General features: G+C 50.4%; 7 protein-coding genes across 7 annotated transcripts; 2 read left to right on the top strand and 5 right to left on the bottom strand.

The window, feature by feature from the left end:
- Positions 1-11: 11 nt before the first annotated feature.
- Positions 12-3061, bottom strand: CH63R_14299 (Ankyrin repeat protein; the record flags this gene model as incomplete). Its single annotated transcript, XM_018309273.1, has 6 exons — positions 12-649; positions 732-1534; positions 1588-2217; positions 2275-2299; positions 2366-2583; positions 2643-3061. 6 exons carry the CDS (start codon positions 3059-3061, stop codon positions 12-14), a joined length of 2733 nt encoding a protein of 910 aa, XP_018151591.1.
- A 2271-nt stretch (positions 3062-5332) lies between these two features.
- Positions 5333-5590, top strand: CH63R_14298 (uncharacterized protein; the record flags this gene model as incomplete). Its single annotated transcript, XM_018309272.1, has 1 exon — positions 5333-5590. One exon carries the CDS (start codon positions 5333-5335, stop codon positions 5588-5590), a length of 258 nt encoding a protein of 85 aa, XP_018151590.1.
- Positions 5591-6851: 1261 nt separating this feature from the next.
- Positions 6852-10657, bottom strand: CH63R_14297 (Pfs domain-containing protein; the record flags this gene model as incomplete). The annotated part of the gene is made up of 7 exons (XM_018309271.1): positions 6852-9301; positions 9354-9380; positions 9430-9604; positions 9652-9969; positions 10028-10319; positions 10367-10437; positions 10484-10657. The coding sequence occupies 7 exons, from the start codon at positions 10655-10657 to the stop codon at positions 6852-6854; spliced, it is 3507 nt and encodes a 1168-aa protein (XP_018151589.1).
- A 699-nt stretch (positions 10658-11356) lies between these two features.
- On the bottom strand, positions 11357-12542 carry CH63R_14296 (UDP-N-acetylglucosamine transferase subunit ALG13; the record flags this gene model as incomplete). The annotated part of the gene is made up of 2 exons (XM_018309270.1): positions 11357-12274; positions 12477-12542. The coding sequence occupies 2 exons, from the start codon at positions 12540-12542 to the stop codon at positions 11357-11359; spliced, it is 984 nt and encodes a 327-aa protein (XP_018151588.1).
- A 1349-nt stretch (positions 12543-13891) lies between these two features.
- On the bottom strand, positions 13892-14968 carry CH63R_14295 (Aquaporin; the record flags this gene model as incomplete). Its single annotated transcript, XM_018309269.1, has 2 exons — positions 13892-14368; positions 14426-14968. 2 exons carry the CDS (start codon positions 14966-14968, stop codon positions 13892-13894), a joined length of 1020 nt encoding a protein of 339 aa, XP_018151587.1.
- A 2289-nt stretch (positions 14969-17257) lies between these two features.
- On the top strand, positions 17258-18419 carry CH63R_14294 (FtsJ-like methyltransferase family protein; the record flags this gene model as incomplete). Its single annotated transcript, XM_018309268.1, has 2 exons — positions 17258-17413; positions 17481-18419. 2 exons carry the CDS (start codon positions 17258-17260, stop codon positions 18417-18419), a joined length of 1095 nt encoding a protein of 364 aa, XP_018151586.1.
- A 713-nt stretch (positions 18420-19132) lies between these two features.
- On the bottom strand, positions 19133-21589 carry CH63R_14293 (B-cell lymphoma 3-encoded protein; the record flags this gene model as incomplete). Its single annotated transcript, XM_018309267.1, has 5 exons — positions 19133-20123; positions 20192-20277; positions 20340-20964; positions 21022-21344; positions 21401-21589. 5 exons carry the CDS (start codon positions 21587-21589, stop codon positions 19133-19135), a joined length of 2214 nt encoding a protein of 737 aa, XP_018151585.1.
- Between the last annotated feature and the right edge of the window lie 1780 nt (positions 21590-23369).

Here is a 23369-nt window from a genome sequence, read left to right as displayed (position 1 = left end):
TTATGAAACAATTACTCATCCATGGATGTGCATGATTCGCCAGTCTCGAGTCCCTTCTTCAGCAATGCTTCCACGATATCTTTATCCACATGCATGTGATAGGGCAACTCTCTCGCCAGTAGTAGCGGCGTGGAGCCAAACTTGGAAGTCTGCGCTGCATTAGCACCCCAATCAAGAAGTAGCTTTACAGCATCTGAGCAGTTGTTCTCGACTGCTTCCATTAGGGGTGTCCACAGATCCCATGTTGTAGCGTCAACCTCACTGCCGGCATCATACAGCAAGCGGAGGCACTTAATCGAACCATTACGCGCAGCGCGGTAGAAAGGCGTCGAGCCCGAGAAGCTCCGCACAGAGGGTGATGCACCATGCTCCAGTAGGAAGGCTACCATCTCGTCACAGCCTTTCTCCGCTGCAACATGCAACGGGGAGAGTCCTTTGTTGACTTCAGGAGCGTCTATATCTGCTCCCATGTTTAGGAATCGTTGTACCAGAGCGACATTGTTGGCGCTTGCAGCGATGAAAAGACAGGTATTGCCGTCATGGAAACACTGGTTGACGTCTTCAAGACACGGGAGGAGCTCGTCAACCAAAGCGTCCAGTCCCTCAGCGATAGAGTATGACAGCGGCGAAGAACTGTAGAACTCGAACTCTAAAACCCGACTTAGAATTTATTTGAATCATCGTACTCAGGTGAACAAAGAATTATTGGCGAACAGAACGGATTTACTCACCTGGATGGTCACGATCAAGGTAGCGTTTAAACCGCTCTCTTTCCAGGCCACTAGATAATTTCAAGATTGATCTCCACGTATTAAACCTTGCTGGGTCACTATTGCAGTCTGTGAACCAGAGAAGGAGGTGCTTCAACTGATCGATGCACTTTGCCTCTGACGATATTCCACTCAGTCGAAGATGCTTTGACCAGTAGGTAGCAGCGTATTCAAGGAACGAGTAACGCTCTTTTAGACTCTGGACTGAAAAGCCTGTAGCCTCGCAATCGATGCTGAAGTCGGTGAATGAGAGATACTGAAGACACGCTCTAGCTGCAAAGGCGTGCGATTCTTTTTTAGTGGAGTGAAATATTTTCGCTGATGTGTTCAGGATGGCAGAGCCTGTGAGGAAGTTCTTGACCGTTAGGTGGCGGAGTTGCACCGTCGCATCTCCCGTCACTTGATGTTGTTGTGTCGCAGACACGAGGCTTTCGTGATCTATGACATGAGTGATGAGCTGACTGATTGGTGCAAGGATATCGTGAGGTTGACAAATGCCACTCATGTCGAGCCGTGTATCTTGAGGCTGGATTGATACGACCTCAGCCAGTTGTTTCCTGGTGAGCGGTACAGCGCTGACAGCAAGCCATTGAAGGGCGTGCGTGACTTCTGCCACTCTTTGCGGGTTCATCTCCGTGATAAGCGCCAGGATACGCTCGTACGTCTCATCAAGGGTGTTGGGGAGGCATTTCAAAGCATCTAATTTGTCCCGATCGTTTCTTCGGTCCGACACATATCTGATGTGCAGCTCTGCTTGAAGGATTCTAGGTAATGAAAGGTGTTAGAATGCGAAGAATACAATGGGCTAAAGACTTACGTCACTGCAGTCTCCGATATGCGGGACTCAATCTCTGCAAGAAGTTCATTGCTGCCTAGCCATAAGTTCCTCGCGGCAAGGTTCCTTTGAAGTTCAGCAAACACAAATGCCCTCAAGTCCGCCGCAAGTTGGTTGTTGTACTCCGACTCAAGATCGCAGACGTAGGAGTCAGATTGCTCTACGAGGTTACTTCGAACAGTTGAATCTTCCCTGCTGGTGATGAGGATCTTTCGTTTGCCCTTGATTGGCCGGGGTGATGTGTTGGACATTCTGGCCGGTTGTTGAAGGAGCTGGTTTAGAATTTCCACAAATGACTTCTTTTCCTCGCTTCTGTAATTTCCAATCTCATCAATGCCGTCAACGACGATGAAAACTTGATTGCTCTCGCATATGAACGATTCGACGAGAGAAATGTATTCTTGTCGTCGAAGGGGATGACCATCTTTCTTCTCAAACCTTTGCATTGCGATTGTGAGGCATCGGTCAGACTGAGAAGCGAACTGCGCCGCAGCGGACCTCAAAAAGTGATCGGTGGTTGCTCCATCTTGACCGGCGAAGCTACAGAAGAAATGAACAGTCATCTGATCCGGTGCTATGAATGTTGCTTGAAGATGTTCTATCATCGCGGCACTGTCTTGCTGTTAGACACTTGACAGTTTGATCTCGCTCGCCCTCTTTCCTACTCACCATAAAAAAGATTTGCCGGCTCCAGCTGCAAATCATCCAAGTTAGTGCTCAGATTTTAGATGAAAAGACGGGTCCCTTTTGGTGTTCTTACGGAGCCCCGTGACCCATAACAAGCTCGGTTCCTCGTCTTTCATCCAGTCACAGAACGGTTCGAACTCGTTGAGCCATAAGCCGGTCCCTTTGTGTCGACGGCAGAGAATATCTTGCAAGACATCATCTGCCCTCATGTGCTGCGGAGGATACAGCCAGGAAAGGATTTCGCGCCGCCGGTCTTGGATTGTCCGATCTTCTATTCGACTAATGGCTTGTCTGAGACAGAATCGATCAATGCCACTTCACAACACGGATGCAATACCCCGAAAACTTACGAACTATCAATCTGCAACCCAAGTGTGATGGCCTCTGTGTATCTAGCAAGGTCTTTTAAAGCCTTCTCGACGTCATTGCTCTGGAAGGGCCACTGCAGCGCCCGAACGCCGAATCGGCGCATTGCTTTGCGGGACCTGCTGGGTTCTAGCTTTTCATCGAGTTCTTCAAGACGTAACTTTGCATTCTCAAAGATGCCGCTCAGAATATGAGAAGTGCTGAGTGTAGCGCCGTGAGGGCCAGCAAGTCTGTCCTGCACGCCATTGGCAAGCTTGTTAAACGCTGTTGTCTCCCGAATGACTCGTTCTATGTCATTTTTCGCGTCTTTGACGTCCTTGGAATATTGAAAGCAGATTGTCGCAATCTTTGCGGACAGATCCACTACAGCGATAACGTTAGCTGCAATCCCAAGTCCCTCCATGTCGACTGTTGCCAGAGAGTGTGCGATCTTAAGCCGGTGTGGTGCGGGGTCAGAACAGAATCATAATGGAACAGCGATGGTCAAGTAGGAGGTCGTTACGGTGTATTGATGAATACATGCAAAGATATTCTGTGGAGCTAACCGTTTCCTCGATAGTGAGCACAGTATCCCTTGTACTGGCATATCTCTCGCATATTCAACCACCCTTGTGTGCATGAGCGTGATGTCGGATTGGTCATTGCCGGGTCAGCCCCAGTCCGTCCGCTTGCACCGCATTCCAATTGAAAGCTAGTGGATGCGAAGTCGAATCAGAGAGTTATTGAACATTGGCGGTTTACTGTAAGCCAATAGCAACCGCTGGATACGTTTACACTGCTCAGCTTCTGACCACCCTCTCCCTCTTCCTGTGGCTGATCAGGCTTCCTTCGCCCTTAGCACACATAGTTGAGTTTCTTACAACCGAGCTATGATGTTTTCAATGGCCTACTTTGTACCTCGGAAAACCACCAATCGCTTGCTTAGCAGCCCTGCTGGAGGCAGTGATTGTCTTTTTTCCAAGTCACACAGCAGGCTAATACTTTACCTGCCTAGAGAGGCTGCAGCCACCCTCGCAAGTCGCCAGACGTTGATGAGTAGGTTGCAGGAGGTGATGGGCCAGCGGATACTGATGGAGTGCCTAAGACGAAGTGCTGCCGTCGTCCTGCCCGCAAAAAATCGGTGACTCGAGCAAATCATGCCCATGCCACCGGCTTTTGGTTAATGTCGCCAACGGCTGGAAAGCCGCCGTTGAAGGCAGCAAGTACAATCACAATCCCAATCTCAGAGATCAGCCAAGAGTAAGTGAGGGTTGTCAGCACATGAATAACGGTTTCAATTCCACTGGAAGTAAGTACTGGCACCTGGAAAAGTCAAGAGCAACCCGTCTAGCAACAAAGGTTTCAAGGGGTGGCTCAACTTTTGTGAATGCGAGAGGGAGTTTCTTGCTGCACAAAACACCTGACGCTTTCCCAAAGCTTTACAATCGTGACAGTCAAGAAGGAGGTCTTGGAGAGCTCTCCGCTATTGGGCGCACCAGAGATTTTCTGCAGCGCGTCCTCGCGGTATAAATCCATCGTCGGGCAATTAGCAAGCAACTGTCTGACAAAAGAGCCGGAAGCCGTCTGTCTGTCGGGGACTCTCATGGGGTTGACTGGAAACGCTGCAAGTTGTTCCGGCCCCAAGACACCTCAAGTCTAGGGCTCGGCGCTATACTGCAAAAACCAGTGCGTTTGACGGCAAACGATTATTTTGGAAGGATGGTGCTGGACTAGTAGCCGACGGTGGTGAAGGAGGCTGCCAGCACGATGGAAGTGCAAGGTGCGAGGTAAGAAGTACGAGGTGAAAGATGGTAGATTGAGGATGGAGCTTGCGAGATGGAGTTGAGGCCGAAGTGGAAAACATGGATAGAACGCGGCTCTCCAGACAACCCATCCAACACTCGAAGCTGGAACTGGCAGATTATGTCATCCTGTGAGGCACAAATGAACCTTAAAACAACGACCTGGCGATGTAGGGTAGCGTTGCAGGCTGCGTGGAACAGAGAGCAATGACGGCCTTTGGTAAGTCTGGGAAAAGATAGAAAACCTTTGTTTCTCCCGCCAATGACGCCGTGCCCCTTCTCAGATGAATAGATCAAGATTTTGTCTCAGCAAAGTCTCCCTAAATCATCACATAGGCCGCAAGCATCGCAGTTCAGCAGGTTTGAACGTCCTAGGTTTCCCTGTATCCCATAATCCTGCATCTAGGAGCTTCCAGGGATAAACAAGGTATACATGCGCTGGCTTTTAGTTGGCTGTGCAATCAAGCATGATTAGCTGAGGCAAGAGACGGCGTCATTGCAGCTTATAAAGTCTCCTTTGAAGCATTTATTCTCGTTTCCAATCGCACCTACCTCTATGCTGTCTACCATCGTTAGATGTGTGCTGCCATCTCTGTGCTGCCCCTGGAGGTCATTAATTTCCTATTGAGTGTTGGGCTGCCAAAGACGGTTAGATTCTACAGTAAGAGCAAAAGGGGCGCCAGAGTGCAAACGAGCTTGTCAAAAGTTCCCACCTAACGTGCCAAGGCCTCGGAGATCCATACTTCTATTGCCGAGCCAATAATTCCACGACAAGTAGAACTGCCCCCCCTTTTTCCAATCATAGCCCTTGTCAACTTCACCACCGCCAACTTCACATCAACAGAAACACCACTTTTCAACTGATCGCAACACCTATTTTTTTTGCCTCAAGAATGGCTCGAACGGACCCCCATATCAGGGCCGTCATTCTGGCCCTTCGAAGTCGTATAGGCGGCAAGACTGCCGAAGAGGTTGCAGTTGGCCTAGGGCTCTCAAAGCGCACGGTCGACGATGTCCTACTTCGAGCCAAGAGGCAAGGTTTCGACCCGACGGCATCTACCTTTACCTTGCGGCCCGAATACATTAACGATGCTCCTCGATCCGGCCGTCCGAAGAAGTTAACAGAGGCCGCCGTCGACACAGTCGTCTGAAAGGTATGTCGAGACTCTTACGGCCGCCAAAAGCCCTGCGCTGATGTAGCTAATGAAGACGGCAGCGTCGATTCAATGAGGCAGATGTTCGAGATGACGTCAGCGCTTGCGGTGTAAACAGGTAGAATAGCTTGATTTTAGTAATTAACCTCGCTTACTCACCCCCTCTACCTCACATTGAGAGATGAAGGACAAGGAAAGTAGCCGGTTAAGGATTTGGCATTGAGTGCATCGGGACCGATATAGCCCCCGGCTTTCGGTGTCGTGTCTCGACTCGCATCCCTGTACACGTCTTCTCTCTGCCGCGGCGGTTTGCTCTTATGGGAGTATCTTTCGATGTAACACAGCAACTGTGGAAATGACAAGACATGAGGAGGTGAGGGGAGTGAAAACTGAGAGAGGCTGCGATGATGAGATCGAACGATGAGAAATAAGAAGAATAAGAATAGGATGGGCGTGTTTCATTCTCAAAGACTTGGGCCTAACGTCTTGATATCAAAATGATAGAATTAAACATCAAAACATACTATCAAGCTATGCAAGACTTTCTTTGATCTGCCACAAAGACCTCCAAGGGATCTAACCACAGATTAAGCTAGGCCTACAAGAGAGACGACTCCGATAGTCACCCTCCTGGCTCTCGAAGCGGGAAGGTTTGACCTTATCGGACTTTTGCTGACGAGGAGCTTCCGGTCCGCCCATCATAGCAACTATCGCAGGCTAGGACCTTGATTTAATCGAAGCCTCCGCCGCATTCGTAGCCATGGCCTCCTCTTTGAGAAACGTTCAATCACGCTGCCGATCTGACTTCGCAATTCAAGGTGTAGGGTGATGCTAAGAACCACTGTATAGGCCCTCTGTGGAGGCCAGATATAAACGACATCTACTACGCTTACCTTGATTTGACCTCGATAACAGTTCCCCTCAAATGCATCAACAAGCCACATGCGATGATGTCTTGCAATTATCGACATCTCAACCTTCCGTCATCTGCAGAGGCCTGATTGAAATTTGGGAACAGCCATATCGCGTCGTTATTCGCCCTATAGCGAAGTTGCCAATATTCTCATGGCAACTTGAGATACCTTCATTTTTGAATGTTCCCTCTTATTGACTTCACTGCTTTTATGAACACCAATATTCTCGCCGCAGCCAACACAAACGCAAGCCATCTTCCTTCCATCCTTCACTCACGATCCTTGAAACGACGCTACTAACAGGCTCTCAACTGGTTTTCCAACTTTCGATAAGCCCTTCACTATTACCTCCTTACTACAGTAACCGGCGTCACAGGATTGAACAGCCAACCACCCCGGTCAAAGAATTGCCGGTAGATTTCAAGTTGCTCAAATATCTCTACCGGAATGGATTGTGCGAGGTCTTCTCCTCCTCGGTCGAGAAGTAATTCCACCGTTTCAATGCTACGAAAACCGTGTCTTGCTGCAGCTATTACTACCCGCTCAGTGATAGTGATCTGGTCTCCTCGTCGGTCCAGAAGTAGCTCTATCATTTCCTTGCAATGAAGACCGTTTTCTGCTGCAGCTACCACCACCTGCTCAGTGATAGTGATCTGGTCTCCTCGTCGGTCGAGAAGTAGGTCCATTAGACCTCTAGGATCCTTCATATTACTCGTCGCAGCTACTACCACAGGCTCAGTGATAGTGATCTGGGCTCCCCGTCGGTCGAGAAGCAATTCCACCATTTCCTTGCCAAGAAAAAAGTTTCTTGCTGCAGCTATTACTACCTGCTCAGTGATAGTGATCTGGTCTCCTCGTCGGTCGAGAAGTAGGTTCATTAGACCTCTAGGATCCTTCATATTACTCGCCGCAGCTACTACCACAGGCTCAGTGATAGTGATCTGGGCTCCCCGTCGGTCGAGAAGTAATTCCATTAGTCCTTTAGGATCTGTCAAACCTTCTGCTGTAGCTACCATTAGCTTCTCAGTGATGGAAATCTGGTCTCTTTGTCCGTCGAGAAGCAATGCCAAAACTTGCTTGGCATTCACAGAGTTTTCTGTTGCGGCCTTCATTGCTTCTTCAGACACCTTCGCTCCCAATTCCATCAACAGAGAGATAATCTCTATATGCCCTGTTTGCGCAGCGTGTTCGAGTGGCGTCATGCCGTTGTTGTCAGTTGCATTAATTAAACGCGACATCTTCTCTGCATCATCAGGTTGATTATCTCGCCGACAGATGTGTTCCACTATAGAAGAAATCCCCCAATATGCAGCGAGATGCAAGAGGGGGGAAGTCTCTGAGACCATTCTCCAGTCAGAACGATTTTGGTAATATGATTTCAGCCAGAACTCTCGACACTTGGACTTTGTGGCAAAGAACTCGGCTTGCGAGGCCTTAACCTCAAATCTTGACCTGGCCATACGTGCATGATTGGCCCATTCCTGAATTGCATAGTCCAAAAAGCGGACGCGTGGCTCCTGGGAATGAAAATACTCGATGAGGAGGTCCACGCAGCGATAGGCAAGGTTCGCGTGTGCCTCGAGATCATCAAAAAAACGTGCCTCAGCCAAAAAGTCCCTGACAGACTGATGTAACAAGAGCACCTTTTCCTTTTGAACGACCACCATGAGACGACAAGACGCGATGTGTTCGCGTGTGAACTGAGCCCGGGTTTCCTCGTCCTTCTCGTCGAGGTGCAGTTGACAAGCATCCGAGAGCTCTAGCACGCTCAGCGGCCGCACACACACAGCAACGAAGCTCAGAACGCGATGAACGTTGTTGACTCCGTTACTGTTGACAGCTGGTTCGAGGAGCTTCTCGTAGAGCGAATGAAGCCCTTTGGGCATGTTCTGCAAGGTTTCTACAGCGTCTTTTGAAGGTATTCCCTCGAGCTCTTTGCAGGCCAAGCCGACCCAGAGGAAAGTGCCCTCAGCCTTTTCCGTTAGGATATTGCTGACCCGCATTCGAACTTTGTCCGTGTAGCGCTTCATTTCCGCTAAGTCTGCTGTTCTCTCCTCAATGCAACGTTCAACATCTTTCTTTGCCTCGCGATAGGAAGCCAAGTCCATGTTCGCGAAGGTGTCCAAATGCTCGCGGATCTCGTCATAGGGCCGACTGGTGACCAGTATGTGAAGGTTAGGCGGTGCATTCCGACCGCGGAAGGTTTCTTTAAGCTGTTGCAGTAGAGTGGTCTGCGATTCCGCGTCGCATTCGTCCAGAGCGTCGATGATGCAATACTTCCGGCCAGTGTTTTTGTCCGCCGCCACTTCTAGTAATTTTCCCCAGAGGGCGTCAAACGATTTGAACAGCTCCGCTCCACGTTCATTGTACTTTGGCAAGAGGTAGTCGAGAAGCTGTGGGTGCTGCTGAACGAGCTGAAGAAGAAGGCCCCTGATGACTGACGTAGCTGTGTTCCGCTTGTCAAACGTGGAGTCACAGAAGAAGTATGCCAGCGTTTTCCCATCCGTTGCAGAAAAGGCTTCTGACAACACCTCAGTGAGGAAGATGGCCATCGTGGACTTCCCCGTGCCTGGGTTCCCATGGAGCCATAGAACTTGACTCGCTTGACCCTCCGAGCTGTTTGTCGGGCCGGGGCCAAGCCAGGTGGTGAGCTCTTCGGCGCCCATGATCCAATTACAGGTGCCACGAGCGCGGTCTCCTTTCTTGCGCTTCAAAGCCTTCTTGTCTTCGAGCGGGTCGGTCACAAAAAGGTCACGTAGACAGGCCCTGGCTTCGGGTCGCTGCTCTAGTGCGTCTTGGTATTTTGTCAGCCAGGCCCGACGATAAAAGGTCACGGTGGAGCTTACAAGCACTATCGGTGATGATGTTTTTCGCTATCTGTGCGTTAGACGAATTCAAGAAGCAGAGGTCAAGAACACCCACGATCGTGCCGACGTCGAATGACGTTGTTGGCATTGCCGCACATCTCGTGGATCACGTCTGAGACTTTCTGATATCCGTGGTCGTCTGGACCACGATACTTGTTGATTTTCAAGTGATCGGCCTCGAGACCACGTCGATCGAGCCCCGGGATGCAGGCGGATGCTTCGTCGACAATCTGAGGATGTGAGAATGGATTCTCGACGCCAACTGGATCTTACATACCGTTCCTTTAACTACTCGGCGGATTCCAAACCGCTGCCCATAGTCCGTCTCAAAGAGTTCAAAGAAACAGGACACAGGCATCGAAAGCCTATTGCGTAGCCGGCAGAACCGATGCAACCTGTCCCTCAGCTCTGGCCCGTCGAATCCGAGTTCTTTTGTGACCCCGCGATGTGACCCAGCTGGCGCCATCAACTGAGCAAGGGAGTCGAGGAAGGGTTGCCATTTCGTGCCCCGCAGGGGCGTGCCCAGAAAAACTACACCAGCAGTCGCCTCGAGGAAGCCCTTGTACTTGTCCTCATCACTGGCGTGCAAAAGGGCCTAAACGTCATTGGTTAGCTACACTACACGTACAGCAGAGGCAATCGTGGCAACTCACTTGGACGATGACGTTTCCACCCAGGCTATGGCCGACAAAGACGATTGGACGCGTAGGAGTACCGCGACGGAATGAGTGAACGTTTTGTACGAGCTCCTCGCCGCAGAGCTGAAGGCGCGTTTTCGGTGCGTCGGCGTGCCACCTCGATTCGTAATTGTACACCATGATTCTCGACTTGGGCACCCTCGCGGGCAGCATGTCGGGGTCTCGAAGCCAGTTGACCCGCTTCGAGCCGTCTTTCCACGTCCAGGACCAGTCGACGTTTGAACCAAGGCCATGTACGGCAATGATGCTGCCTTGATCAGATGGACGTTCCTGAAGAACCATAACAACACTTACTCAACCTCAGCATCGTCATTTGCGTCGGTCGGGCTGGGGAATAGGACTTCCAGAGGAGGTCGCGCACGGTTCTGTACGGTGTTAGCATGCTGCTGAGACATTATTGAGGTAACAAACCTCTCTCGTCTTTGGCATCTTTGGTTGTGAGTCTTTAACGGAGCTCTCCTGCACAGCTTGTAATCGTGGTCGCGAGACTGACGATTGCTTGGTTTTCGCCGACAACCACAGGTAGGTGATGACACCGGCGACGCCGGCTATGAGGAGGACCAACCAGGATCGTACTCCGTCCATCTTTCCGTCACTGCAGTCTGCAGCTCCTGTGGCTGATGGATCTTGCGGTAGTAGAGTTGGTTACTGCATCAGGCAAGGGAAATAAACCCTGAAACCGTGGGTAGAGCGTCAAATGTGTCAATTCGACAAAGCCTGTAACGAGGCGAACAGTTGAACGGGTGAATTTGGGAAGAGGAAAAGGGGGGATGGGCACGGAAACGTGGGAGACTGCTTCCAATAGGTGGAAATATCAGTCTGTACGTGCCGTCTCCTGTCTCTTCCAACGACTCTATTTTTACTTCTATTTTTACTCTGTGCAGGGTACGGATGCACTTCAACGTGTCTCCTCAGGGCCTCTGTTAACCAATCACAACACCGCCGACGCCCTCTTGCATGCGCCACTGGCCCCGAAACCGCTCTTATTCGATGTACTGCCGCCAAGCTGCTCTGGGTTGGCTGCCTGACCGGCGCGTGACAGAATGCGAAAAGCACGATGGGGTGAGACGAAAAAGGTGGTTGGCTGATTGTTCTGCAACCTAGTCCCTATCAACAAGGCAAGTTGAGGCAGCTCGAGGCAGGTTTGAAGCAACTCACAACTGGAGAAGGCTGTGTGGCAAGCAATTGCATCGGCGCTTAGCCTAAAGTAGATGCTAATTACATTTCACTTGATTCTGTTCTGACGAGAGCCAGTCTCCGGTCGCGAAATGCCACTGCGGTAACTCATTTCGATAGGAAGATGCAACAGAATAATAAGAGGATGAGAACTGTGGCGAAGACAGGCCGCACGATGGAGAATATGGTGAAGCCGTATGATGCCGACTGGAAGGCATCGTTTTCAGCAAGAGACGTAGTAGCCAAGCCCACTTGCATGGCCGTCAGCACGATCGCTATGTACACAGTCGCCGAGGCTAGCCATGCGAAGTGGTCATGGAAGAAGTCTCCGTATCGGTTCCAGTGCGGCATGTAGCCACGGAAGGCGAGACCAGACTCCAAATACTGCAGTTTGTTGAGCCGGCTCAGACGTAGTTCTCCGTAAATGAAACGTCTGTCGATGTCGTTATAGATATGCTCCGTACCGAGTTGCGAAACAAACAGCCTCCAGTCCGACCACTCAACAGCCTCCGGTATCAGATGCATCTCCTTCGCAATAAAGAAATCGCTCTGGTGGCAGATCAGCCCAGCGTACGAGAACAGAAAGCCCAGGGAACACTTCCAGAGCATGCGGTGGCGGCAGAGAGGATCCGTAGAGCGGGAACAGCCATAGCCTCCGCGGCAAGACAGGTGGTCGCTCCAAAAAGTAGGTTCGAGCAGGAACGGAGGCAAGGGCTTGACGTGGATGCGGCCGCTCGCCCAGACCAGATGGAGGTCCATCTGCTCCGCGACGACGATCTCCCGGCCGAGCAGCCGCTGGTAGTGTAACGCGCGGGGCGGTATGGGCCGGCCCGCCATCCATAGCCGTGCGCTAAGTTTCGCCAGCCGGCCTTGCCCTAACTCTGCTTCGAGGAACGCCAAGTTGTCCAGTCCCGGCGGAGCGAGGTCTGCGCCGTCGGGCCCGGTCCGGTACGAAGCGGGCAGAAGTGACTGGAGCTGCTCGGGCGTTGACGCATCTTTGAGTAGTCGCGTTTGGAAGGGGACGGGCTGGAGATTGGGTAATTAGTTCGGCTCGTGGGGCTGACATGGGGACGACGAATGATACTTGGGGCCTTTGTTGCTCCATGCGAACCATATCCAAGTTGACTGCCCGGAATTCGAGTGCATAGTTGCGGGCAGGTTCTTGGGATTGCGAGGTCAGTCCTGCTGGCTAATAAGAACTTTCCAAGTTTGATCAGGGTGTACGTACTAGAGACTTGTGAGAGCAGAACGTGTTGTTGGCCGGATGTCTTGGGATTCTGGTAGGGGTTGCCATCAAATCCAGCCACGCAAGGTTGATGTGCGCCCGTCGGGTTCTCAGCGCTACCTTGATGTATTTGATTGGGGAACGGCTGTGCCAAGGAATCCTCCTGTTAAATGCCGGTCGACATGTGGAACACGGGCTTAGTCCCATGCAGCGGGGCACAGGCAGTTCTCGAAAAGGCCTGAATCCCGTCCCGTCCTGTTACGGGTTTAGCAACCTGCTCACATGCATCTAGGTGTGCCTTGAGTGGGTGACGTTCTAAAGGCCAACCACACGGCAGAATCTGGGACTGGCGACTATGATGTTGCCCACGGCCCATAGTGACCACACTCATGGAAAACCGACATGGAATTGGAAGCACCTCTGGAGTGCATGAGGTGCATCATACGATGTGGCGCAACTTTCTGAAAGCGGACAGCCGTGTACTACCTTCGCCAGTGACATGAAGAACCGCGCCTTCTCCAGCACCCTAATATCTCCTGGTCGAGTACGTGTTCGATATCTGCGTTTGGGTGGACTGATTTTGTGAGAAACAGCCATCCCACGCACGCGAGTGGCCCATTGCTATTCTGCTAGATCTTACCTGCGAGCATAAGCTGGGGACACTTTGACCGCTACTTAGATGCAGTCCTGCAATCACTCGATGGTGTCGTCGGTGTGCTTTTCTTTCTTTATCAGCTGGTGAACTCCAGTGATGAGAAATCAGGGACGTGAGAGAAGTATATCGAGGGGTAAGCTTGAGAAGTGTGGGTGGATGTGAGCGAAGAGGAGGTCAGCATCTGAAGTCCTCCCTCCCTCTTCTCCCTCTTATCTCCCCATACCTCGTGAATAGTCAGGCACTCTATCTACAGGATTCATTCTGTCTCTCCATCTTCCACAATACTTCTGAGTAGTCAAATCGACTCATTAGCCATCCCCCAACCCTCAACATCAGCTTCTTCACGCTACATTGCAGCCATCGCAGTTAACGTTCACGCTAGACACACAGTCCATCTTCTGGGAGATTAAAAAAGTCGAACCCTGCCTGATTTGAGAGAGTTCTGCAAGGTGAGTTGCTAGGTGGTTCTTTTTGCAATTTATTACAAGAGCACGTTGTAAGTGGAGTGCATTCGACTGCACAAGAGCGCTGGATATGAGAACACAATTCATACAAATCCAAGCAGACTTTCTTCAAGATCGAGAGAGTCTCACTGGATCCAGACTAAAATGCGTTGCAAATGTGAACCAAAGTCAGATTCTATAGACTAAACGCAAACCTGATGACCTCAACAGTCCACCTCCAACTCAAACTGACAAACCCAACCGTAAAGGTTGTAACGCCTGGTGCTATATAACATGTAAAAGACATGTCTACAGTAGAGCTAACAATCAGCGGTATGTCCGTTCTCTAGACTAGGAGAGCGGTTATATGTGTCTTTCGAACTGCTAGAAGCAGCTTTGTCATCGACAGGATGACTAGGTTCAGTGGACTCATGAGTAGCAGATCTTTCTTTCCTGTTTTGGTGATTGAACTTTTCACCGAGAGCCTTCTTTGGGTCGGCGACATTGTTGACCGTCTCGTACTCCAGAGCTTTGATGAACATGTAGAATACGCTTGCCAGCAAGGCCCCAAGAACAGGACCGACCCAGTATATCCAGTGGTATGAGCTGAAGGATTGGGTTACTACCGCGGGACCGAATGAACGGGCTGGGTTTACACTGCCACCAGTGTAGAAGATGCCCATGAGCTCGGCGATGAAAAGAGACAGACCAATTCCGATAGGCGCGATGAAAGTTCCCTCGTGCTTCTCGGTAGCGAGCATGAAGATCGTAAAGACGAGTTGGGCGGTCAAAAACATCTGTGTAAACGCGTTAGCTGTTGATCGTTGACGCCGTTGAGCAGTCAATGCACACACCTCAATGAACAGTCCTTGAACCACCGTCGTGCCGCCACCTAGCTCCGTCTTGACAGCCAGAACATTCGGCATCATTGCGGAAACAACTCCAGACGCTGCTATGCCGCCCAAGATCTGCGAGACGATGATCAAGATGCCTCGCGAATAGCCTGTGGCGCCAACGACCATCATACCGAGGGTGACTGCTGGATTGAACAAACCTCCGCTGATGCGGAAGAAGACCCACGCGTTGACGGCCAAGGACATGCCAAAGACCAGGGCAATATACATGATCTTGCTAGGGTTGGCGCTCAAGTCCGTGGCGTTGGCGCCCTCGGGCGGTGCCGTGTTGACCACGTTTGTTCCGCCCAGCGCAAAAAGCAAGAACATGAAGGTGCCGACGAACTCGCCGACGCATGCCACGATGTGACCTTTGAGCGGGGCTGGAAGAAAGTCGAGGTAGGTCAGGCGCCGGACCACATGTTTCTCATGCCAATGCGGTCGTTGCAGTCTGCGAGATTTCCACGGGACACGAAACCCTCGCGTGGGACGATCGACGTTCATCTTCACGAGACGAAGGGTGCCCGCTTATTTGGATTGGGTGCAGACGTTTGGGGCAATAAAATCAAACAGCAGACAAAGCCGTTGCTCAATATAGCAGTTGCAAAATGCAAGGATTGAAAATGGAGCGAAGATGTGCACGCGAAGCACGACTTGGTTTGAAGCGAGAGATCAACTTCACTTATACGATTTTGCGCCTGTTCTTGGTCCTGATATTCCTCCGAAGACCTCCGTCAGTGACGTGCATTGCTACTCAAGAGGCTGGCATCGTGGGAATCTCACGCTTAATTAGTGTCGGTTCGCATCTTTAGCTGCCCATGACGCAGTCTCCTCCGGGCTTTCACATTGTCTAGCTTGAGCTAACTGTTCGTTCAGAGGAGGCTGGAGGGACTAATTCACGTCTTGCCCCCGCCATAGGTCAAAACATTTTCTGACTATGCTAGTTAGGTAGAGCTTGAAGCCATGCAGTTCTCTAGCTTAGTATTATAGCTTAGAAAAGAATCACGCGATGAACAATCTTGACATGGACCCGTCTCAAGAGGTCATGGCGCTAAAGAGGAATGACGTTCTTACAAGATAGATTACCTGTTAGAACTACAGCAGAACTAAGACACTGTTCATTTTGGTAGGGAGGACGAAGAGGATATTGCGGTTGTTTTTGTAACTCTACTCTCGCGCAAATAAAAGAAGAAGCTTCAGGGGCAGGCATCCTAGATATTAAGTGATGGGTTGCTGCGAGTATGTATGGAAACAGGCCCATCCATTCTACCCACCTTCAACCGTTGCTGACCCAGAACTAAGGTGTCCAAAATCAGCCAGGCTGCGATGGACATCAAAGCCTATTGATTTCTTGTTCGATTTCCACACTGTAGTACTAATGCTGTACTTGGTAGCATACCACATGGAGGTCTATAAACATCGATATGAGTCACGAGTACAGGTACGCAGCTGTCTTCTATTGAGGTGGCGCAAATTACATTGCTGTTCTTTGGTATGGCGCGGGTTCACATTCGATCATTTCTGCGGCATCTGTATGTCATGCCAATGCACGAGTCGCTTCAGCGGAATTGATAGAGAAGCACCTCGAAGGCGGCGAAGGAACAAGGCCGTCTGTCATCGGTGAGTCACAGTGTGTTGGTGTTGTATGTAAACCCTGGGCCAACATGCTGTTTAGTTACTTTGTAAGCCGTCTTGAATCCAACCGGTTCGAGGCCTTTGGAAACGATGTTTGAGTCTCCGTCGTACATGTACTTGTGTTGACAGAAGAAGACTGATCTGTAGCGTTGTATAACTCTATAACAAGCTTTTCAGCGTCGTTTTAGTAATAACCACGTTCATTCACGAGATGAACCCTAAGCTGGGTGCGAGATTTAGTAGCTTGCCCTGTCTATCGGTAATACAATTCGCATTGAGAAGACTAGATGAGCTTGCCATAGTCATATCTGATGGCATGGCACAACCTCCGTGTTATGGGCCCAAGGTCGCCGTACTCAGCTGAACGATCTGCCGCAGATTGTCGTCATGCGGGTGTGTAACCATATCACCTAAGATCAGCCAACTTCAACGCTATGTCAGGTGCATTGTATGTGTATTAGAAGGCTGGGTTGAATCGAACTGTGGTCTTGCAGAGCCGCCTGAGCGCATCGTGACCCCTCCAACCAAATATCTGAGTTGGGACGAATCGAAGGGGACTAAATACCCCAATGACTAAGACATGGAGGATCTCGGAAACAGAATGACAGATTGAGAAGATCCAGACGGAACGGAAGGATGGATGTAAGCCAATCAAGGTTGTTTACACCCATTTGCTGGGTCAAGGACGCAACAGGGTTTGGGTGCGGATGTGGGAAGAGACCACCAACCAGCGAGTGTGCAAGAAGCCGCGAGGCAAACACGGAGCGGGCAACCAACAGAACAACAAACAAAGTCATACTTGTTCCTGCAATGAATCGTTTGGCATCAAATCAGTTTGTAAGCCTTGTCTAAGTTCGGCGATATGATCCGACGTTTTGCGTTTTGGACAATTGCATATGTAGGAGGCCATCCGCCCAAGGTTGACTGGACAAACGACAACCATGTCAGTATTTGCTTGTCTCAAAGCATTTGTATCTACCCGCTGCCTTCTTCAATTTGCTGCTTGGCGATGCTTCCATAGCTAACCCTAGAAATTTCTGCAATGAGGAATATTCACCCGTGAAATACTTATATATACATGCCCCTACATTATCCCTTTTCGTTCTTTCTTGTCTACAGTGCCAGTGTCACACTCCGTAAGAAACATCTTTCATCACAATGGCGACGAACAGTATCACTCCTGTTCACGATAACTTCGCCGAAGAGGCGCTGTCTTCTACCGATCAAGGAACTCGGCAAGCTAGTGGTGTCATCGTCCAGTTCCTCATGGAACGCGTCCCAGAATTCCGAGAACTGCAAAAGATTCGGCAGCAGGTGAGCATTACATATCAATCAAACGAAAAGTTGACAAGGATCTAATCTTGAATGACACGTGCTGAAGGGATGGGATAACCCCCAAGGTGACACATATTTTCGCCAGCAGCGAAACCAAGCAGACAAGGCCAGTGCTCGCACTGCCCAATTCTTCTACCAAATGATGCAGCGGATCGGACAAGAGATTCATCAAGCTGTTGGCGCCTTTGCAATTCAGAACGACAGTCTGTCGCAGCCGATGGTTCTCGACATGTGCATGGCCCCCGGAGGATTCCTCGCGACGGCGCTACGGCTAAACCCGATTGCCCGCGCAGTGGGGTTCAGTTTGCCTGTCGAATCTGGTGGACACAAGGTTCTCATGCCGGAAAGTCGGAGAGTCGAGTTGAGATTCCTGGACATAACGATGCTTGCTGCAGACATGGGGGTGACGGAAGTGCCAGTTGACCATCCGGACCATGGCAAATTCTTACCGCGACAACTGAAACCAGGCGACCTTTTTGACCTGGTCATCTGTGATGGCCAGGTTCTCCGAACGCACTCTCGGGAAGACTACCGGGAAAGGCGGGAAGCTCGACGGCTGACAGTGACGCAACTGTATCTTGGTCTCAAGCATATGAGACCGGGTGGCACCATGGTTGTATTACTTCACAAACTGGAAGCTTGGGATACAGTGTTGCTTCTACAGACGGTCAGGGAACTCGCTACTGTGAGGGTGTTCAAGCCGACAACCAGCCACAGTAAGCGCTCGTCGTTCTACATGGTCGCTAGAAATGTTCAAAGTCAACGGCCAGCGGCGGTTCATGCGATTGAGAGATGGAAATCGATCTGGAAGGCGGCGACTTTCGGAACTGACGAGGAGTATAAAAAGACCCTCCACGAAGGCCAGCCGAGTGTTGAGGAAGTGCTTAGTGAGTTTGGATCAGAGCTTATCAGGCTGGGAAAGGATGTTTGGGCTACCCAAGCGAGAGCCCTTGCGGAAGCGCCTTTCATCAAGCAACAGTCGTAGAGAGACACCTTTTAGTTGTTGTAATCTGAGCACATGGATATTGTGAGATTGTAGCCCTGAATCATTTACGAGCTACAACAGAAATTCTGGTAGCAAGTTACAGACATTCTTATCCTGAGACTAGCTGGTCTCTCTATGTTATTGTTGCCGTGCTGGATTCATGTTGTTCTTCTGAGCTGCCTAATTTAGAGTTAACACTTTAGAAACCTTGGTGATTTTTTCAAAGAATGGAACAGTCATAGGCAATGATTAGCATTGAACACATCATGGCAAACGCTCGTAAGTAACCGATCGAATGGAATTATAGAGTTGAATCTCGTTCTGAATGAATGTTCAGCTGTCCCTTTTCCGGCCTGAAGTCTTAGACATAGAAATATTAGGGTCAAAAACATTCTTGAAGGACTTCTGAGGATTGTATACGCCCGATGTTTCAACGCCCTCCAACGACGCCTTCGACTTTTCAATCAGCAGCCTTTCAAACCTTTCCCAGCCGCCATCCGGTGTCCTGCAGCTGATACTCAACCTCCTTATCAAGAAGTGCAGATATCCGATCGACAAAGATTGCCTCATAATAGCTGGAATGAGAGGCTGTAGCTAATGCTAACATCTTAGTACTTTAAGCACATGTTGTTGACGGTTCTAGAGACTAACATCTAGGATAGATGTTGTATGTCCAGAAACATTTCAAAAGCCAATTCCATTCTTGCGACTACTCAAACGCAAAGGCCGCAAAATTCTTTCGCCTCCATCTCCAATTCCTCAACACGCAGACACAGATCCTCAAACGCCTGATCTACGTTTTCTGTGGGATCGACTTCTGCATAGTAAGAGCTAGGACGCTCCAGTCGAAAGGACTCCGCCGCTGTCCGCCCTTGCGCGTCTCTTGCAAGCAGTTTGACGCCTTCCAGGTTAGATGCCTGGAGTCTTTTCATGACCTTGGGAGGTCCAAATCGCGCAGCCAGGTGCAAGATCCCCTCGCCTGTCGTTTTCTCAACAGCATCTGTGCGTGCACCGTTCTTGATCAAGATCTCTAATGTGGATAGCTGGTTGTAGGCGATTGCATTAAGCAGCGGCGTACGTCCTGATGTCATTTTTGCCTCTATATCGGCTCCCAGTTTGAGAAGAGCCGTGACATTGGATGATTTCCCTTGGTAGGTAGCCAAATGCAACGGTGTGCGTGCGTATATGTCGTCTCTCGAGTCTATCTCGGCACCTCGCTCAACAAGAAGCGCGAGGATCTCATGGCTATCCGGCGCATGGGCTGCTTCCCATATAGGAGTTCGCCCGATGATGTCTCTGGCTTCGATCGGTGCGTCGTGATCGAGAAGGATCTGCACGACCTCCTTGGCTTTGGCAGCGCAGGCCCAGTGCAGTGCTGTCTTGCCGTGCTTGTCAACAATATCCGAAGCGGCCCCGACTTCGAGTAACTGACGTGCCTTGCCAGGCATTCCCTGAGCGGCTGCCCAGGCGAGAGGTGTTCGGCCAAGCGCGTCCTGCTGGTTTAGCAATGAGAAACTCAACTTTAGCTCCCTACTGAAACTTTCTTCAGTCATGGTAAGAAGAGCATGGTGGAGCTTGCTGAACCTCAGATTGTCAAACACTTCATCTTTCTTGAAGAGGCTCTGAATGACTTCGGTGTTATGAGCAAGATCCTTGGAGGCGTCGGGTGGCAAAACCAGCTCCCATGCCATCATTGCCGCTGAACTGGAACAAGTGCCAGGTAAGCCTCCGATCGTTACAAGCAAAAGACGCACTATTTGTGCATGACTTACACGCCCGATAGGTCCTCAAAGAACCTGTTTACACCGCTCTGGAGCAGGAATGAACACATATCTTGTCTTTTCCACTCTACCGCAAACTGTAATTTTGAGCACAGATTTTCCAGGGTTGGTTGAGTTTGACAAGAAGAACAGGACTTACGTGAAGGAGGGATTTGCCATCTTTGTTGATGTCGCATGTTGATACGCCGAATTTGGGAAGCAAGTCTGCTACCTGGCGAACGGTGCCAGAGTTTACAAACCTCCAAATGGGATGACCGCCGTCCACCATCTTGGGTATGCTGAAGGTCCACGAGCCGCCGATCCCAATAAGATTCTGTCGCGAAAACGAAACGTACAAGGCTCTGGCCAGCCACCAGCTAGGGAAATAGTAGGTATACTGATGACCCCCATCTCCCGTTTTTCTGCAGGGGATGTAGTTACATGGCAATCTGCCAAAGACGGGCGACCCCGAATAGGTGTAGAACAAGGTCCCGAACAGGCCGCGGATCCAGCGTGGAGCCTCGACGGTACTTTTCACATGGCAATCGCACGGACAGATATCGTCGCACTGCTCGATACCCCAATTACTAAAAGCATCGACGGAAATTCCGCTGGTGGCTTGTTTGAGAGAGCTGTTTTCGTTACGTGGAATGCCGCGTTCCTCATAAGACGGTGGTTCAAGTGCACGGTCATGAGTTTTCTGTTCAAGGACCGCCTTCATGACTGACTCCTCAAGCTTTTCGATAGACGTCTGGAGGACTATGTGAGCTTCTGAGCGTACGCCTCTGTCGTGTGTTAGCGGTCACTGCGGAGCGACGCGAAAGCGTTTCCAGAGAACATACACCCTAGCAGCGTTCAACGAGTTGAGAGCCGAATCCAAGTTCTTTCGTGTACTTTGGATGTTGAGAAAATGACGTTCGATTGCGGACTTCTCGCGTAGCCACATACGACGTGAGAGAACATAAACATGTTCCTCGGAGCCGGCAATTGTCCTTTTTGGAAACACCTTCTTGATTATTGTGTTGAGCTCCTGGAGGGTTCCGTTTGCCTTGGAAGCGAGATCGTAAAGACTCTGGCAGATGATCTTGTGCTTCCGCTTTTCATCATCCGATAGATCGTTGATAGAATGCTCAATCATGCCGACAACAGCACGAAGGTCTGTGACCTGTCATGTGATCAGAGAGGAAGTCTTGAATTTGCCCAGCGCAGCACCAGTGTTACCTCATTGAGTGCTGTGGCGACTTGTTTTGGGGCATTCTGAATGCCCCGGACTGCTTCCAAGGCCTTGGCCGAGGCGGCGACAGTACCGAGAAGAGTGATAACGCTTGCCGTGATCGATAACGGATCCATCCTTGCGACCACGGGATCCTGGTAACCCCATGTCCGGAACTCTCGCGGATGTCGCTTCATCGAGGCTCCTAAATAGAGAGGTTCGATCAGTTTTATAGGCTTGATTTCGGTGAGCCCGTGATAAATCTAGACAAGGCTCGGGAGACAACAAATTGGAGCTAAGCCGTTCCAAACGCCAAGAAGTCCAATGATGAGCTGGGATCCGATCCCGTGGGCAATGTAGAGGCTGTAGATGTTTCCGTGGGAAGCAATCAAAGTGAATGAGGCTGCGTTTGGGAGCAGTGGGGGTCCAGCTCTAGGCAGAAGGCACCTTAAAAAGTGTCAGACAATGAGTGTTTATAGAAGATTGATCCTCACAGGGTGCAGTATAACGCCTTGCAAGAAAGCCTCGGGGGCACGATGAACCAATGAAGAGGTTTCGTCGAAAGATGTGTGTGCTGCTGTGCATGCACTAATGTGTGCACTGCCATACACATGCCTCCAAAGCGTTGCCACCCCCACTACACGCGCCGTTGTGATCGGCGCAAGCAGGCATCTCATTCCGAATCGTGGTGTAGGCAGAATCAGGCTCTGAAAGTACTGAGCATCAATAGCGCGATTTCGCCCATTTTTTACCTACCTACGTAACATTGTGTCAGCAGGTGACCTATATTTTAGGTGGCTTAATCTACTAGCCAGTCAGGCCAATTGTACGAGACCAAAGCATCCTCCACACGAGACAGAGTGCGATTGCTACAGCAATAGGGACGCCGGTTGTTATGAACGGTAGCCTTATTGATCTGAACTGCATCCAAAGGGGAAAAAGAACTCGAGCATATAGCACAAGGCTTGTCTCAATGGCTTCGAAGATGCAGTCGGGAATAAACTTGGAATCATGAGGAGAAGGCGACACAAGAGTAAGGAACACGGAAGAGCGAAATGAAAACGAACACGGAGTGGAAGGGTGGCATAACTGCGAGAATAGAAACAACCGGCAACGCCAAAGCCTGCGTGCATCGGATTGCCGAAAAAAGAGAAAAGTGCCGCGTTGATAGGTGGAGAGACACCGGCGCGTGTGCGGACGTAGGAGCGGCCACGGGACCAGAAGCGGCCGGTGTCGGATTCTTTTCAGTATGGGTCCGCCGGCCGTCTCGAAAGAGGTGCATCTGCTCACTTGGGATGCGACAGGTTGAGGAGGGGTCATCGGATCTAGCTACCCAAAGTCCATTGGTCAGGTCAAGTTCGGTTGCAAACTCGGGGACTCTGGGTTGTAGAGACCACTGAGGGGTCAGCTTGTCAAGGTCGCGGTGCAATAATTGGTATCGTCAGGTCAGGCAGAATACCAAGTCGAATTGGTGTCGTGTTGTGCTGTGCTGTGCTGTGCTGTGCTTGATTGTTTGTACAGTTGCGCGGTGCAACGTGGCGCAGAGCATGTGCGTGGCTTGTGGCTTGTGGCTTGTGCATTATGGCTGAGGTGATCCTCTGGTGGGTGGGGTTGAGGCTATCCAATCAAACTTTCAAAAACACTACATCTAGTGATTTTATCAGCCACGAGGACCATCAGCCACTGATTTTCCTTAAGAGCGTTGATACTTAGACGCAGCAGATTCACAACGGTGATGTGCTTGGGCAAAATGATGGAGACGACCATGACATGGCATTCGAGACTAACTATGATTTGTCCTCTACCAGCCTCATCCACAGATAAATAGCGAGATAGAAGATGTGGATGTGGAGTAGTCACTTGGTAACCTTAGGAGCACAACCTTCTTACATGCCGGGTTTGTGGGTTTGGCCAAGGCGTTGCCTCGGTGGGAATCTGCAAGTTCCACTGGTCAAAGGGAATGGAGATGAATTAATT

Source organism: Colletotrichum higginsianum, chromosome 10, assembly GCF_001672515.1.
Source record: "Colletotrichum higginsianum IMI 349063 chromosome 10, whole genome shotgun sequence".
Taxonomy (NCBI): domain Eukaryota; kingdom Fungi; phylum Ascomycota; class Sordariomycetes; order Glomerellales; family Glomerellaceae; genus Colletotrichum; species Colletotrichum higginsianum.
This window is presented reverse-complemented; position numbering and strand designations above follow the sequence as displayed.